Below are 18,202 nucleotides of genomic sequence, written 5' to 3'. Positions count from 1 at the left end.
TGAGAAAGCACCTGTTGAATAGGTTCTCGACCTTGTATGGGATATTGTACTTCAACAAAGACATGATTCTATATGATTCTGACATCATTACACCTGTGACTAACGGCTTGATTCGAACTTTAATATACGTTAAAAATGTCCTAAAGATACGATATGGATTGAATATGTCAGTGTCAAAGCTGACGTTTTTTGTTTAAAGAAACGTCACTTTTGAGACTGACATATCTTATCCATATCGTATCTTTAGCAAATGTTAGACGTATATTACAGTTCGAATCGGGTCGTAAGACGAGTCATATTGTCATTTAAACACCAGAATAGCTTTATATAGTTATCACACATAACATAACATTACGTCTACGTTTGTAACTTAACAACAACTGTTTTCAACGGTCGTAAATTATAGTTGAGAAGGTTGAGATGCACAAATAAAGATAGAGGAAATAAATAATTAATTAAAAGAGAAGGTACATTATTACTAATTAATTAATCACTGATGACTTTTTCTGTCCTTCCTCTGTAAACCTCCAAGCACAATTTCTCAGGCTTTGAAGTGAGCAAAATATGAGTTTTTGGCAAAAATATCATTTTTGGTACAAGCTTTTATCGCTGACTGTATTTTTTTCCACAGGCAACTAATACTCATTGAGACAATTCTAAAAACCCCAAACACAATTAGGTTGCGTTGTTTCATCACAGAGTTCCTATGACTACCTCATGTCTCCATCATCAGATCAGCTCGATAGTACCATAATATTGCATTGTCACCCGACTTACATATGTATGCAAATTTTCAGCTTAATTAAAACAAGAAATATTACTTTGCTAATCCGCGAGAAAATAACGTGTTAGTCAATCAGTGCTAACCCGTTATACTTACTTGCGTATTTTTACATGCAATTAATGTTCCCACCCTCCCACCGCAAAAATAAATACGCAAATAAATATAACAACCCACCACCAAAAGTACAAAACTCTTTTCTTTTGAGTATAACGGGTTAGCACTGATTGACTAACACGTTATTTTCTCGCGGATTAGCAAAGTAATATTTCTTGTTTTAATTAGCATGGATTTCCGCAAAGTAACGCCTGATTCTATTAATTAAATTTTCAGCTTCATCGGAAACCGGGAAGTGGGTCAAATTTAACTTGCAAGATTTGTCCCATACATACTAACAGGGCAAGTTAAATAAAAGCTTGTAATGATACGTTTCTGCTTTAGACTACTGTACATTCTAAGCTCTTTTTTTTCTGTTTTTTACGATAAGAAATTAATAATTTCGTTTTAAATGGATGTGTTGTACAATTTTCATTTTAATTATTAACTTTCCATTCCATAAATAACGATATTTTTACCTAAACTGTAAGAAACTATCCTCAAGAAATTGAAGAAATACTACTGAAGTTTATACTGAGCCGTGATTTTTCCTCGTATTCGAAATGAAAAGTAGAGTGTTTAAGTCGAGTGAAAGGTACAATTTTATTCCCTTGGTTAACAATATACTATTGTAACAATTGTTTTACTATGAGGTCTGTATCTGCAATAATATGTTGCACAAGGAAGGCCGCAAAAATATCTGACACGATCTCATATGTACAGACATAAGAGCGTGTCACATATATGTGCGGCTTTCGAAGAGTAATATATTACAGGTGATTGTACCTTAACTACGAACATAAGCAGTATAATATATATTTGTTAGAATTACAAGTGGGGTAATGTTACCGATCAAAGCAACCGTGCAACCCTTCTCGAAGAGATCGATATCCCGGGAAGAATCCGGAATCCGTTCCCAGATCCCAACCCTTACGGGTTTAAGAAAAGCGATACAGGAGGGAAGCTAAAGCTTGTCCCAAGATTTCTCTTTAAGGAATAACGTTACGGGCTTAAGTGGAGCGGAGGTAAATTGACATGTTAAACACTATTTCGGGATTTTTATTTATATTAGTACTGTTATATTTGATGAAACATGGTATTACTTTTGCGAAAAAAACATAAATATCTGCGTTTGTGTTGTAAAGGTTATTTTACTTTTAGATGTTGAATAACTTCAACATTTATTCAGCAGATAAGCCACAAGGACACTTTTACACGTCAACATGGAACGAATACACAGAACTTATACTCCGATGTGGATAAGGAGGGATTCACACTGGTGGAAAGGAAACGCAAGGCGCGCAGGGCACCTCGTAAGACTCTGTGTAGCTCTGCGGAGCCGGTTAATTCTGGCCTACGAGTAAGGCGCTTTACGTGTCACGCCTACATTTATTCGCCGTGGCCGACGAGGTGGTGGAGTACGTTCGTCGGAAGACTGGCTACACGCTGAGGGTACAACAGCTTCAGTCGCGTCACTATGTGCACTTCAGTTCAGTTGTGGTGCGCGTACCGCGGCCGCTGCAGGACACCATCGCAAGCGCGGACTTCTGACCGAAGGGTGTGGTGTTTTGGCGGTTCCGGGGCTTCGCCGAGTCAGACGACGCTACGGAGCCACGCTGTTACGTCGTCGCCCAAATCCAATGTTTAAATTGTATTTTGTTATTATTTGTTTTATCTCGTATCTTTGTATTTTTTCTTTTTTATATGTTTTGTAGTTCGCAGTGCCTTAGTAGTAATACTGTAATGCTGTGTAACTAATTTTAATAATAAATAAAATACTTTATACATACAAAAAAAAGTACTTACATCAACAATATTATAAAATTACAGTCTTTAAATGTCCAATTACAACAGAAAACAAAAATAAATAAATATTAAATATTATAGGACATTATTACACAAATTGACTAAGTCCCACAGTAAGCTCAATAAGGCTTGTGTTGAGGGTACTTGGACATAATAATAATAAAGTAATAAAAATAATAATAAAAAAAACACAAACAGATAAAAAAGATCTAAAATTATGTAAATGTCTCTAAGTGTCAGAACTAAAAGAGTATATCGTTTATTAAATTATCATTAGACACATCTAGGTTCTCCAAGAGTGAAATCCCATATAATTAAAGCATTTATTAATATTAAATAAACACACGAGAATGGAATGAGGTGCCCGTGATACTTACTTCAAAGAGGATACAAGGTTATATATTACTCGCGACCATTCTATTAGGTTTATGTATTACATTTAAGCAAAAAAGTTAAAATGATTCTTCAATTGAAACAAAAAAAAATAACCAATACGCTGGCCCGATTCGAATTATGATTGAGACACGTTTAAGATCTTGGAAAGATAGATAACTAAACTACATGTCAAAATTGACGTTTATTTCGATTGCGCTGTGATCCCAATAAGATCTAACTACGATATTTCTAACGTCAAAGTGACATTGGTTGCCCGAATCAAGCTGCTTCTGTCAATTATACGACGTACTTACAAACGATATCTAAATAAGAACTTATCGTTATCATATTACATTCTTCAAATCGGGCTGATAATCTGCAATAATCTTGTATGAAAAACACAAATTACATAATTAATGATGATGTCATTACAGTTTTGATTAAGAAAACCTGCCTTTTGAACGAAATGTTTTATTGTGTGCAAAAAATGTAAAATTAACAAAGAAACTAACATCTTGCAGTTCATTATAAATGGAAAAGGTGCCCTAAATTCGCGTTTAGCATATAACTTTGCCTTAACTACTATTAAATCATAATTACATTAAAATAAATAAATAAATAAAATAAATATTATAGGACATTATTACACAAATTGACTAAGTCCCACAGTAAGCTCAATAAGGCTTGTGTTGAGGGTACTTAGACAACGATATATATAATATATAAATATTTATAAATACTTAAATACATATAAAACAACCATGACTCAGGAACAAATATCCATGCTCATCACACGAATAAATGCCCTTACCAGGATTTGAACCCGGGACCATCGGCTTCGTAGGCAGGGTCACTACCCACTAGGCCAAACTGGTCGTTCTAGACCGTTCGCAATGTAGACTAAAAGCGATATAGGCAAAATATTACACTAGTCATTTTGCGTTTTAGACCATCCGCGAATAACCGTTTATAACATGTATTCGTCCATACAAAACGAGAAAATGTTTTTTCACTTCTAAATATTTTCCATCTCCATGTTTTTTTAGTATGTAATTAACACAATGAAAAACTAGGTTTATAGGTTTTATTTTTTCATAATTTGCTAAACAAAAATTTTTTTTTCTTCAGAAAAGCGAATCCTATAAACCTAGACTAAATTATACTGAAACGATCGACATCAAAATCAAAGTGATTTGTCAAGATTAAGTTAGTGGAAACCGTTACCTCCCGAAATGGAATTTCACAGAAATAGCACCGTTAATTCGTTAGGATCGCAAAGTTATTCTACCCTCTTAAAGTTTACCGCAAACCGGTGGTAAACAGTTGTTAGAACTATCTTGAAGGTCCAATAGATTATCGATTCTATTTATATAATTAGAACAATATATTTTATTACAAGTCGAATAATAGATGAAAGCCTACCCACGAGCGCGTCGTCCTGACTACCGAAAGATAGGCTTTTATCTATTATTTAACCTCTTCATTCTATCTGACTTTTGCTAAAAAAATACAAAAAAATACATATCCATACAAAGCTAGGATCGGTTACTAATACAAGGTGTAACAAAAAAAGTAGAGATATGTTTAAGGACATATCGTGTTCTGATTAGAAAAATGTAGAAGAATTTTTTTTGACGCGTAATAGTTATTTGTGCAACAAGAGAGGAAAGTTGTTTTTTCGTGCGAGTGTTGATTTTGAGTCCTGAGTAAGCGAAAGATTCTAAGGTAGAATGTTGAGCGTAGCGAAGGACTCAAAAACACGAGATATAAAATAACTTTGCTCTCGTGTGACACATACAACTTTTCACCTCAGTAGTGAGAACATATTAAAGGTTAATAAAATTCAACATCAAGTAAAGTTAACCACATTTATTTACATTCATGAATGAAAAGCATTATCATTATGAAGAAAGCTTGTCTCACTCCCTGGAGTGAGGAAAGTCGCACTTTTGTCACTTCCTAGAGTGAGGAAAGTCGCACTTTCGTCACTTCCCGGAGTGACGAAAGTAGGCCTGTTCGAGCTGCTGAGGTGAAAAAAAACTGCATCTCTACTTTTTCCTAGTCAGAACACGATACCGAATATGCACTTAAACGGAACCCCACTGTTTTTGTTACAGCCTGTATTACCTACATCAGATAAAGTCAGTTAGAAAGTCAATTGGTAAGTAATTGGCAAACCGGTAAATGAAAACTATTTTCATGCATATTATTTGATATCACGAAACCGTAGTTTTTTTTAAATTCAGAGACAAACTAGAGTCGGCCCCAACTGTCATATCGTTCGATATATAAGTAACATGCAAGATTTGTTCAAATTGTTTCCAAATTGACCCATATTCGCAACTTAATTTCAACAGTTTCACTCCTTGTTAAAAACCACTGTCGCCAATTCGGCTTAACGAAACTTGTTGTGACTTGTCGGAGCTCCGTACTAACAAGAACACTGTTGACCTAATATGGACCTTAAGGCCTAGGGATGAGGATTACAAATTGTCAGTCAACAGTGTCTACCTAAACATAACTTAAACGCTCGGTTTTAAAACCCGGGTAACGTCCGAACACCCGGGTATTACCGGGGATGCCCGGGCTTGTGGCCGCAGCTAGAGTTGAGCTTTTATTTTTATACAAGTTGAATTTTTTATTTTCATTAGATTAGAGTAATTTTAAAATTACTTGGCTAGCGCGATGACCCAAAATGAGTCATGGCGTTTAACACGAAGCATGCCATTTTGTTCGGTTCTGCGTGGATGCACAACAGCTTTCGGAGATCTACCTCCGATATTTAATTATTTAGGATGACGGCGTCCAGTCGGTCGACCCAAGTATGCTCTTTTGACGGCCTGAAGCCCGATCATTCATACATACAATTGACATTAAGTAAGTAAATATTCCTTATTGCACCGCAAATAAAACAAATGTAAAAACAGATTTACAATGTAAAGAAAGGTAGCAACAGACGGACATTGTAATGTTTTGTGAATTATGTTGACTTTGAGACATTTATTTTTTTACAATGATGTGATTAATTTAATACAATTTTATGATACGATTAACAATAGGTTAATATTGTAATTATAATGTTTATTAACCAATTAATAAATAAATTTATTCAATGCAATTTAATATGAACCGGTTTTCTAATGGTGGTATAGGGATAATTTTTTACCTAATATTGGCATTTATTTTCATAGGAAGATATTATAATTAAAAGTACATATTTATATTACTCGTAACTTCCGGGAAAATAAATCTAAAATGATAGCACACAATGTGTGTGAGACGCAGAATAATATTAAATAAGATATTTTGATCATCTTCCTCGCGTCCCCATCACTAGCGACAGCCTCAAAGCTTAATCCTCTGTCCGTGTATCATTTGCATACACAATATAAAAACCCTACACATGGGATACTTCGATCCAGTTTTCACAATCCGACGTCGAAACATTAATATGAATAACATTAGATTTACAGCAGTCATGAAATCAGCTCAGTCAGCTCGAAAATACGAGGAAAAATGAGGCTTATTCTGCTTTTGACAATGTATTTATAACTAATCCAGAATATTCAGAGCTTCATATTCATTACCTGTTATTAAAATAAAATAAACGACGACCAGTTTGGCCTAGTGGGTAGTGACCCTGCCTACGAAGCCGATGGTCCCGGGTTCAAATCCTGGTTCTTCAAACACAAGCCTTATTGAGCTTACTGTGGGACTTAGTCAATTTGTGGAATAATGTCCTATAATATTTATTTATTTTTTATTTATATTTATAAAATCAGAATACGCCTTGAAGTAGAACAATACAGGCAATACATCTTTTTATATGATTTTATACAGGGGGATTAAGGAGATATGGACAGGATCAACCCTCCATATTCGGTAAATTATATTGTATTGATAATTAAATTTGACCTAACGAAAAAAAAAAAACAAATCAGGAAGAAGGTCTGATTGTTTCACTTCCATTAACATTTACTGAGTGTGTACTTGTGTAGGAGTGGTCCAGCTCGACGATAACCTCAAAAATAATAGTTGTTATGACTTAATCAGAAAATAGACTACGAGTATTACGGCGGAAATGTATTTTATTTTGACATGTTAAATATAATGTAAATTTTTAATGAGAAATTAATGAATCTGCTCTAATCTGATTAAATTGGAAGTATTCTGTAATTTTGTACCTTTTTATACTCATTCTTAATTCTAAAGAACTTTCGACCCAATTCGATCAATGCTTATAAGATGTCACACTGGTACGATACCGATCTGTCAGTGTCAAAAGTGACGTTCTTTGGTTGAAAAATGTCAGTTTTGTCATTGACAAATCAGTATCGTATCGCTGTGACAACTTTTAGGCATTGCTAGAATTGGGCCGTTTAGAGACAACTTTCGGGCTATGTCAATACTACGTCTGCCTGGCGCGGGCGTCCCAGATACCGCTGGAGTGCTAAAATACCTGTCTGCCCTCGGAATACCCAACTGGCGTGAAGTGCTGCAGAATAGGGCAAAGTGTCGCTCTTTTGTATCAGAGGCCAAGATCCTGTTTGGGCCACTGGGCCAGGGAAGTTAATAAGTAAGTATATGTATATGTGTAATTGTGAATGTATTAAATTTATATCTATATTTTTCTTAATGCTTCAAATTTGTAAAATAATGTAAATGTTATTTTAAAATATGTACCTAGTGTATATTTTTGTTTGTATTAATGAAAATTGTGTAATGCTATTGAAAAATAAATATATCTGAATCTGAATCTATGTCGGTATACTTTTTGATTATTCACGAAAATGTGTAAATTTGACGGAGGATGAGTAAGGTGTGAAAATTTATCAAGTTGCTTATTAAGATAAGATACATATGTGGTAAAAAACCTAAGCCCATTTTGATTTTACAAACAATGTAATTTCCATGTCACCGGTAGCAATCTCCATTACACCAATTGGTTAATGGGGGCGAGTGATGTTCAAATAAGACCAATTTGTTAAATTTGGATAGCTTTTAAAAAGTTTTATCCTTGAAATGTATTATTTGATAGAAACAATATTTAATAACAACGTTAATTTATTCATTTTCTTGTTTCAAAGTTCTGAGTTTTACAGCTTTCGTGGAAATTATGTTTTACATTGTAAATGTGACTTGTTTCTACCTAAACATCAATTGGATCTTGATTGTTAATAACTTCCTTGTTTCAATCTAACTTCAATAGACCCTTTACTTTAAACGCGAATTAAAATTTCAACTCAAAAACAAATTTCTTCTTGACAAAAACCGCGCTACCAATTTTGTCGTTTCGTTGACAAAATTTAAAATTCTCTCGCCTTGCGAACTCACTTACCTATCCTATATTATTTTCCAATAATGTCCTTCAGCACTTTCAGCAAGTTGTTATTCCCCCTGAAAAAAACGTGTTTAGCCCCACAAAATATTTAATGGTTGCTTTACGAACTTCCGCGCCTTTCACGGGCCATTTCTCTTATAAAATATTCATATCCTTAAGTTACCTGCCTCGTAAATTACTTGACTTTTATGCTAGCTGTACAACATCAAGATGGCGTCTCCCAGTAACCTACATATTTTATGGAGGAAGTTACCTACCTTCGGCGTAAAACCCTATATACTTTCCCATATGTGTATTATTTAAAATATACCAAAATTCACTTCTTTATAGCTTTGGTGGCATTGGAAAATTCCGACATCTTAAAACGGTAAAGTTTTAAAATACCTGAATCCCACAATGTATTTTTTTTTCTTAAACCATATTCTCAAACATTTTAGCTATAAATCGCCATATATCATATCACCTTTGTGTGTTTTTGTATGAACGTGTATAGAGTCCACGATATAGGTTAGTTTAAAGATTGCATATTTGACTAGTAGTTTTATACAAATATACGATGAATACTACAATCAAATACTGTGAATTACAATAGGCGACTCAGCATATAACTAAAAATTAATAAAAAAATGAAACATTTATTAAAACAATAAAACCTCTATGAAAAAACCAATACATGAGACCAATTTTTCTCATCGCTCGTACAAAGGACTTACTACTACATAGACTACTGCAGTGAGGTGGAAGTCACTCACAAATATAAGAAAAAAAATTATACCGTAAAAACATGGAGGTGTTGTATTATTGGCCGGTACTGTAGGTACTTAATCTTCGTCTTAATCTTAATCTTAGGAATCTCGGTGTCATGATGGACCAGAGTCTCTCTTGGGCACCTCAGGTGAGTGAGGTTAGTAGGAGGATGTTTGCTGCAATTGCATCGCTCCGCAGACTTCGAAATTTCTTGCCTTACGCCACTAAAATTGCGCTAGCTCAATCTCTCTTACTGCCCATATTAGATTATGCTGACATTTGCTATCTTGACCTTGAGCAGGATCAGCTGAATAAGCTTGAGCGCCTCCAGAATCTCTGTATAAGGTTTATATTTGGCTTGCGCAAATATGACCATGTGTCTCAGTTTCGTTCTCAGCTCAAGTGGCTTCCTATTCGTCTTCGCCGTGACTCTCATGTTCTTGCCCTCCTTTATGGCATTCTCTTTAACCCCGCTACACCACCTTATCTCAAAGAGCGTTTCAAGTATCTCTCTTCTATCAGATGTTCTCAGACTCATATTCTTGCTCCTCCCTTATCTACTTCAAAATTTTATAATAGCTCTTTTACCTTCCGGGCTGTTCGGTTATGGAATGCTCTGCCAGTAGAATTAAGATTAGCTAAATCTCTCCCCATTTTCAAAAATCAGCTGAAACTATACTTTCTATCTCTATCTTAAGTTGCCATTTATATATTGTATATGTGTAAGTATAAATATATATATATATATATATATTGTATTATATTATATTGTATATTTATTAGTATATTAGGTATTGTTTTAATACTTATATAAGTAGTATGTGTGTTTGTATTTAAGTCTCCATATTTAGCTCCTTGCACTACCTGTTGACTTTTGTATGAGTTCGAAATTTCCTGCTACCTAAAGGTTGTCTGGAAGAGATCGCTTTTTAGCGATAAGACCGCCTGTTGTTACCTGGTTCTATTTTCCATTAAAATTCATTTGTAGTTTTACATGTATGTAAAATGTATAATTGTTGGTGCAATAAAGAATATTTACTTACTTACTTAAATCTCAAATAACCGACATTAATGATGTAATTATTCTGATTTCATCTTTGTTTCCAGCAGACTCTTATCGGGCACTTTAAGAAGGAAACAATGTGACATTTAGACATTTTGGAAACTAAATATTTTGAAAATACAACTTGCTTACTTTTTTAAGTCGGTAAAATGATGGTTTTCCACTGGTTTTAATAATTCCTTTATGTAAGATGTAGGAATTACTATAATACTTCTTGGGGTTAATCCATGTTCTGATGAAACCAATCTGATAATCTGTTATTTAATCCACTAATCATGTTATGCGGTAACCGCCACCGGTAAAACATTCATTAGTATATAAAATGTGTTTTATCTATTATTTTAGTCAAAATTATTAAAGACAAACTTTTATCATTCTCATCTAATGAACGCTGCTTTATTATTTACTTATACAACATCCATTAAAAAGGTCAATTAATAATTATGTCACCCAGCACTTAACTAAATCTCGACATGCATTTCCCTTTACGTTTTTAGAAAAGTATATAGTTATGATATTTTTACACACCAACATGAAACGGAAATGCATACAAAGCTTTGTTAGGCCCTAAATCCTTCAAAGGAAAAAGGGTTTTCTCTCTTTATATCAATAAGGCGCTTACACCCTTGTTTATTTAAGTTCTGAATTTATGCAACATAATATATTATCAAAACGAACGCTTTGTAACGTCAGAAGTCTTTGTGACGTCAGAGTAGGTTAAGCGGTTTAAAGCTGCTCGGGGAGAGATACACACTTTGGTGGATAGCCTTCGAAATTGTGGCACTTTAGCTCTCTGCTATAATAAAATTTTAATATAAACTTGTGTGAATATTTTTTTCATTTTTACACAATGGGTGTAAAATGCTTCGATTTTTAGAACTGGATGCTTGTAAAAAATAGAGAGAGTTAAGAAAAAGTCAGTTTTATAGGAGATTATTATTACCTAAATTGTAGATACATACATACAAAAAAAATTGGTCAAGAGCATGTCAGGCTATGTCTAGAGTAGGGTTCCGTAGTTATCATTCTGTCAGAATAGGCTAAACGGGGGCTATTAGTAAGTATCATGTACTTTACAAGCATAATAAGGGAGTACTTACCCTAGCGCTTTGTACGTCTTATACTGAGAAAAGAAGGCATTGCAATAACTCTAAAATGGCTGGATCGATCATGTTCGCTATAATTTTTACTGAAAGTATTTACTAAGCTTTTATATTACGATTTTTTTATATTTTTTGGATCCATGTTTCGGAGGGGAGGACATATTTTATCAAAAATTGGTCGTTGGACTCGTTGGAGACCTGCATTGGTTTTGAAAGACCTATTCAACGATATCTCACTCCAATTAATGCGAAAAAAATATTTTGTATACATCACAATCGGTAGTCTTATCTCTAAATTTGAAAACAAAAACGGCTGAACAATTTACTTTGACTAGCACACGCTGTATCATGCAAGTAGACTTCTTAATCACTATATTCTTCTGATTGCAACGTCGTAGTTGTGATGGAATGGACTTATTTCAACGTGTTTTACTCGTACTCTAAATAGAATACCGTTCGTTCAGATCCATTGAAATCAACACCGCGTTAAAAACGCAACGTCGTCGGTGGGAATGAACGTTGTTTGAATGGTAAACTACCGGTGGAGTGACACTGTTTGCTCCGGCGACTCCGCCCTGCCATGATGCGGGTCGGGGAACGCAAATTTACCTGGATGCTTTGTTTAGGCGTTTACTAACGAGAAGGCCTAGCTGAGTAACAGTTGTTTCTGGAAATATCCAAGGCTTTAGTATAGAAATGAGGTAAATTACGTCGTATCCATCCTTAGCTTATTTACTATAGTAAAAAGTTATTGCAAAAAGTCTTCTTAGTGTTGGCTACCGTACTACAGTAAATAAGACAATGACATGGAAAATGTAAGTTACGTCTTTTTGCTATGGCAGTTTTCGCATAATGTAAAGTTCATTTGTTTTCTTTATGAGGGGTAATATGACCAAATAAATGACGCGGAACCTTGTTATCAGTAACTCAAGTATCAATTATATGATATGATATGATATGATATTTATTGTTAAATATTTACATTTACAAGTCATTTTTTATACAATTATCTTGTCACAGATTTTACATTGTATATCTATTACATTATTTGATTATTTACTATATTCATGATCATATATTAATGACTTACATAAATTTAAAATAGTTACATCAATTTGTCATGACACTGCCGTATCAGGTCTACCTCTGTTTTTATTAAAAACCATTTTGAGAAAATCGATTTTGAAGTCTTAACACAAATAAGCGCATACATATTACGTATGTTGAAACACGTAATATATATGTAAACAAAAGTATCATTTCTATATAAATGTACACCAACAAAGTAACAATAGTAACAATTGACAGCCATATACCTAGAAAATGTACAGGTTGTTTTTTACTGTGGGAGAAACCACGAAATCGTTAAAAAAAAATCGTATGTAGGTCGAGTTTTAATTTATCGCCACTCGTTGCAAATTACCTATTCGCACATGTATCGTACAATGTTTTACAGTACATACGGAATGTGTTAATTACCGCACTAGTACAATGATTAGCACATTACGTAGCTATGTCGAAAATTTAAAGGGCCATATGTCAGTACATATGTATGTAAATTTTCGATGTATCGTACGTTTTACAGTGAAAACTTACGATACATGTGCGAATAGGTGATTCGCAACTCGTGTCGATTTGAAACACTCCCATCGGTCGTGTTTTAATGTATGCCCCTTATTTGTAATTTCCTATTTTTCGCACTTGTATATACGTGATCTAATACCTCCTCTTGTTTCATGGAATAAAGTGAATCCCGTGAAACTAATGTAGTAGTAATAGAGGTAATACATAAAGTTAAGTAGTATATAAAACAGAATTGGTTCAACACGAATGTCGCTAGTTTGAGATAGGTCCTCGGCTACGCGTTAATGAAAAACATAGCTCGAATGGTTTTAAAATTGTAAAGGGAAACGCTAGAAAGTTTAACCAATATGGTTTAACTGCTTCGTGCATTCTACCACTCAGGTAAAGCTGCAAAGCTGTGAGTATCTTATTCCAATCGCCTCATCACAGTGTTCCTTTCAATAAAACAGTAATAGAAGATTGTGGCACAAGGAGGTAAAATGACATTTACGGCGTCATTTTGTGCCCTTGCGACTGACTCTTAAATAGAATCCTGAGGCGCTCGAGGTGGAAATAATTTTGCTACTATATGACACAACTACTTTTCACATCATCTATGAGGAAATTATTAGGTATGTTTCAAAATATCGAATTTAAAAATAATAGTGGGTATGCACGGAAGCCACTATAAAGAATTTGTAATCGATTAAGTGCATACTACTTGTATTTTCATATTTAATTGTTTTAATATTTTATACTGGCAATAAAATGTCTTAGGATAGAAAAGTGCAACTTTGATCCCTTCTAGCAGGGAAGAAAAAGCTCTTTTCCGAATAGGTGATGTGAAAAAGATCTACAAACCCAAAGAGCAGTTTTTATGGATCTTAAGGTCATTTGTATAGTCACGTCTGAAAATAGTGATACGAAAAAAGTGCCAAAAATATGTATACGCTAACTTCATATATGGGCAATAAAGTCGTGTATACATATTTTTGGCACTTTTTTCGTATCGTTATTTTCAGACGTGACCGTACGGTGCCCAAACATAAGAATCAACTTTTCGATACAATTAGTGTGGTAGCGTAGGTACTTAAGTTGGGACATCGACCGTACATTGCTTTGAGCATAATCTGTCTCAAAGCGATAGGAATAAACTAAATAAATAAATAAATATTATAGGACATTATTACACAAATTGACTAAGTCCCACAGTAAGCTCAAAAAGGCTTGTGTTGAGGGTACTTAGACAACGATATATATAATATATAAATACTTAAATACATAGAAATCACAGGAATAAATGCCCTTACCAGGATTTGAACCCGGGACCATCGGCTTCATAGGCAGGGTCACTACCCACTAGGCCAGACGTCAGAGGAATAGGAATACACCCTGTTGACTTTACTCAGCTGCATTAATATGCGTGCTCGAAGTTTCTGTTTTGTGCTCTTCCAAAACACTCTAATTAAAAACTTATTCGAGAACGAAATTAACAAAGCGCCGTGCACTAAATTCGTTTGTTAACGCGTTAATAATTAGTTCCGTTAATTAATTTGATGCTAATTAATTTAAATTGTTAAATGGAGAGGGATAGTTAATTAAAGCGCTGTATACACAGGCGACATAATTGAAGGAATATTTGTTAATGGACTAGGTAATAATGTACGAGTAAAAGCATGCATTTGAAAAAACAATAAGAAAAAAGATATTTTTTTTTCCTTTTCTAGTATCAGATTCAAGGAGTACTATTATATTCCTAATTTTTTATTGCATGAAAAGGAGTAGGTACAAAAGGTGTTAAACATTTACAAAAGTTCATCACAATCTGTCGAGATCCAGCACGCAATATACATTAATTGTACTAGTATATAATATAAAACTACGAACTAAATTTATTTAGCTATATCTGTAAAATAGCAAATTAATGAATAAATAACAAAAAAGTCATGAAAATAGTATTATTCTGGTGTTCTATTCAGAGAATAGAAAAGTTCCAACTACTTCCCTAAATATAAATATAAATTGTTTATTTTTGAAAATTATTCACATGGATACACTTTTTATGACCTCTAAACTAGGAAATGCCTGCCAAACATTTGTACATTTCAAATTATATAAAAATAAGTAGTTTAACAGGGCTTTAGAGGCTATAAATTAATTATGTCTTAATGATATTAATTTAATGATCACTGTTTTCCCAGTGGACATTGGACCCTTATTTGTTTTTTATTTGTTAAGTAATTACGATGCTTTAATTTGACAAGACATTCCACCCATAACAACAATTTTAACAAAAAAAAAAAAACCATAATTGTAGTGTTCGCTTAAAAATATCTTCACAGAATAATTTAATTTGTTGCAAAAAAAAACTCAAAACATTTATTCAGTAACTAGACCACAGGGACAAAATAACAAAAAAAATATAAAAGAGTATTACATATACGGAATCAATGAAATATTCGATAATTTATTAGAGATGTATACCTATAAAAATACAAACGATAGATAATTTCAAAAATATCTAAAACTCATCTGTTTACTTACCTAATAGTCTGAACGATTCCTAATAGTATCATCTTTTTGTTACAGTGATCGCAACAGCGCACAACATAACCTTACTAGAGGTACCCCGCTACGGAGATCCACGGAGAGACGCCAATCTCGTGTGCCACTATATGAATGAGAAAGGAGACCCTCCTCTTCACTCTGTCAAGTGGTACAGAGACAACAATGAAATATTCAGATACACGCCGGGGCAACAGGTAAACATATTGATATATCCTTTAGTTTTGATTAACAAATTGACTACCAGCAACTTGCTAGGCGGATTCTTTATTTATAGGCACTTTACGCTTCAAAGCGGAAATCCCACGTTGCTGACAATGGCAGTGAATGCATTAAGAAATTTTGGCTCAAAGTTGGGCGTCACTTTCAATTGACTGGCACCCAATGTCACATCGCTAGATGCTTCCGGCTACGAAGCTCTACGTACTTACGCTAATCTCGTCTGCCATACGACATGGGAGACCCAGCGCCTCACTCAGTCAAGTGGTACAGAGACAACAATTAAATATTTTGATATAAGCCGTGACAACAGTTAAAATATTCCATTTGTATTTTGATGGTCTACCACGTATCTCAATTCTCAAGCAGTTGGTAAAGTAGTTGCGTGGTAGTCTTCAAGCAGAAGTTACCTTCGTTTTGATGCTGAATCTAGTTTAAGCATTAAACCAAAATTAACCGGACACACGCAGCTAAACCTCAGCCTGTAATTAAACATGACACATCTTAGTTAAGTGCTACACAAATAGTTTTTAATCATTCCAAGTTGGCCCCACGTTGGGTGCCAGTTCTATTCATCTGTCGATCTTCCCCCATCAACTTGCTAGACAATCCTCGTTATGGGGATCCGCAGAGAGACGCCAATCTAGACTGAATCATTCCACCGTTACGTAATCGACATTTAAACTAATAAGCTTAGAAATAAATCGAATGTGGAAAAATTTACTGTCTTGGGTGGGACTTGAACCCACAAAATCTGGATCAATAATTCAGTGCTCTGCCATCTGAGCTACCAAGACCGTACCCAAAATAATAAATATTTACACCATATAATATTTCAATATAAGCGGTAAACAGTGTATTTGTCCCATGTTGGGCGCCATCTTTAATTCCTCATTGTTGTTTGTCAAGTCTTACAACTTCCCGGGTACACATTTGCTTCACGTTTCTAACATTTCAAAACATTACCTTACTTATTACTTAGCTGCCACACTTGGGACAATAAGTGAAATTCAACTTTTAGAATTTGAGCATGTAAACAAAGCTGGCATGTAAATCATGGTATCTAAAGAGATTAATTTTCTAAATGTCTCAGCCAAAATTGCATATCCACTTTATGAACTATTTATTGCTTGATGTGTCCAATTTTGTAGCTCCTTGTACATCATGGACATTTGTAAACGACAAACATTTTCTACAATAGAAAATTGTACAGTGGAATAATGAAATTGGATGCGTTTGTTATTGAAGTGAACATTCATACTTGCTGCTTGCAACCCGGAAATGAGTAGCCAGCACAACTTCCTTTGTATGGCTTAAATTACAAACTATATTCAGACACTAAATTAGAGACACGGAAATGAAAAAAGTTTCCTCCCATTTCTCTAATTCTGTGTAATTTTAGTTTTATACTTAGAACAAAGAACTGGAAATGTGTAACTTTTAGTTTACTTTTTGTTCTCTTATTTGAGGACCTTTATCAAAACAGCTACATACATTTTAGAGCAAGATCCCAGAGCCGCCAGACCTTATTTATTTTCTCAGTAATAAAATGTATGGAATAATAATTATAGTGTTAGTATGTACTTTCAATGTAACTTTTAATATGGGTTAACTGGAAGAGATCCCTCTTAGGGATAAGTTCGCCTTTGTACTACCCAATTATATTCCATCTGATGTAATATTTAATTTTCTCGTACAATAAAGTGTTTACTTAATGTCTGCATAATTGCTATGTTGGCCCGAGGGCCATTTGTCCTGTATAGGTAAAAACATTACTAACTTTTCTTAAATTCTCATGCTTGATTTTTATGTATGTTTTAGAAGTATTGTTAAAAATTGATGATCAACATTGCCAGACCATTTTCGCCGGCGGTAACTTTTACCAGAGGCTTTAAGTTTATTTGTGTGTCTGTGTGAAACTTTATGTGGGTCTGGGGAATGGTTGGGCCCCTCCAATCGGTCTGGCTACTTACAAAATGGTTTGTAATAGTTTCCTGAGTATCATATATAAAAATCAAGAGTGAGAATATAAGTAAAACTACAATAATTTTATGACAATTTTAAACCGTCGGAAAAAAGTTACCGCCGGCGGAAATGGTCTGGCAATGTTGATTATCAATTTTTAACATAATTTTCTAAATCATAAATTAAAATCAGCCATGAAAATTTAAGAAAATTTAGTATTATTTTTTACCAACCTTTAATACCTTGTACCGGACAAATGGCCATCGGGCTAATATAGCAAGTATGCAGACGTTAAAAGTACATACTAACACTATATTATCCCATACATTTTATTCATGAGATAATAAGTAAGGTCTGGCGGCTCTGGGATTTTGGACTATTTGAAAATGGTTCAAAAACAAACGTCATATATCGTTCCTAGCACATATCAATTTACCTCCAAAAAAAAAAACAATTTTTTTGTTTAGATTTATAATTTATAATCTTATACCTTTAAACGAGCAATTCTTGTATATATATATATATATATATTTCTGTGATCTCGGAAACGGCTCTAACGATTTCGCTAAAATTTGGTA

The 18,202-nt window shown here is 34.0% G+C and overlaps 1 protein-coding gene and 1 non-coding gene across 2 annotated transcripts in view; one reads left to right on the top strand and one right to left on the bottom strand.

The window, feature by feature from the left end:
• LOC133521789 (uncharacterized) overlaps positions 1-18,202 on the top strand; it is a 64,103-nt gene that overhangs the window by 31,939 nt on the left and 13,962 nt on the right. Inside the window, exon 2 of the mRNA XM_061856856.1 lies at positions 15,465-15,637. Coding sequence (XP_061712840.1) covers positions 15,465-15,637 — 173 coding nt within the window. The remainder of the gene's footprint in view (positions 1-15,464; positions 15,638-18,202) is intronic.
• On the bottom strand, positions 16,384-16,456 carry Trnan-auu (transfer RNA asparagine (anticodon AUU)). The gene has a single exon. It is a non-coding gene; the product is annotated as a tRNA-Asn (tRNA).

The sequence above is a fragment of the Cydia pomonella genome, chromosome 10, assembly GCF_033807575.1.
Source record: "Cydia pomonella isolate Wapato2018A chromosome 10, ilCydPomo1, whole genome shotgun sequence".
NCBI lineage: Eukaryota > Metazoa > Arthropoda > Insecta > Lepidoptera > Tortricidae > Cydia > Cydia pomonella.
The sequence above is the reverse complement of the archived record's forward strand: the minus strand, read 5'-3'. Positions and strand labels throughout refer to the sequence as shown.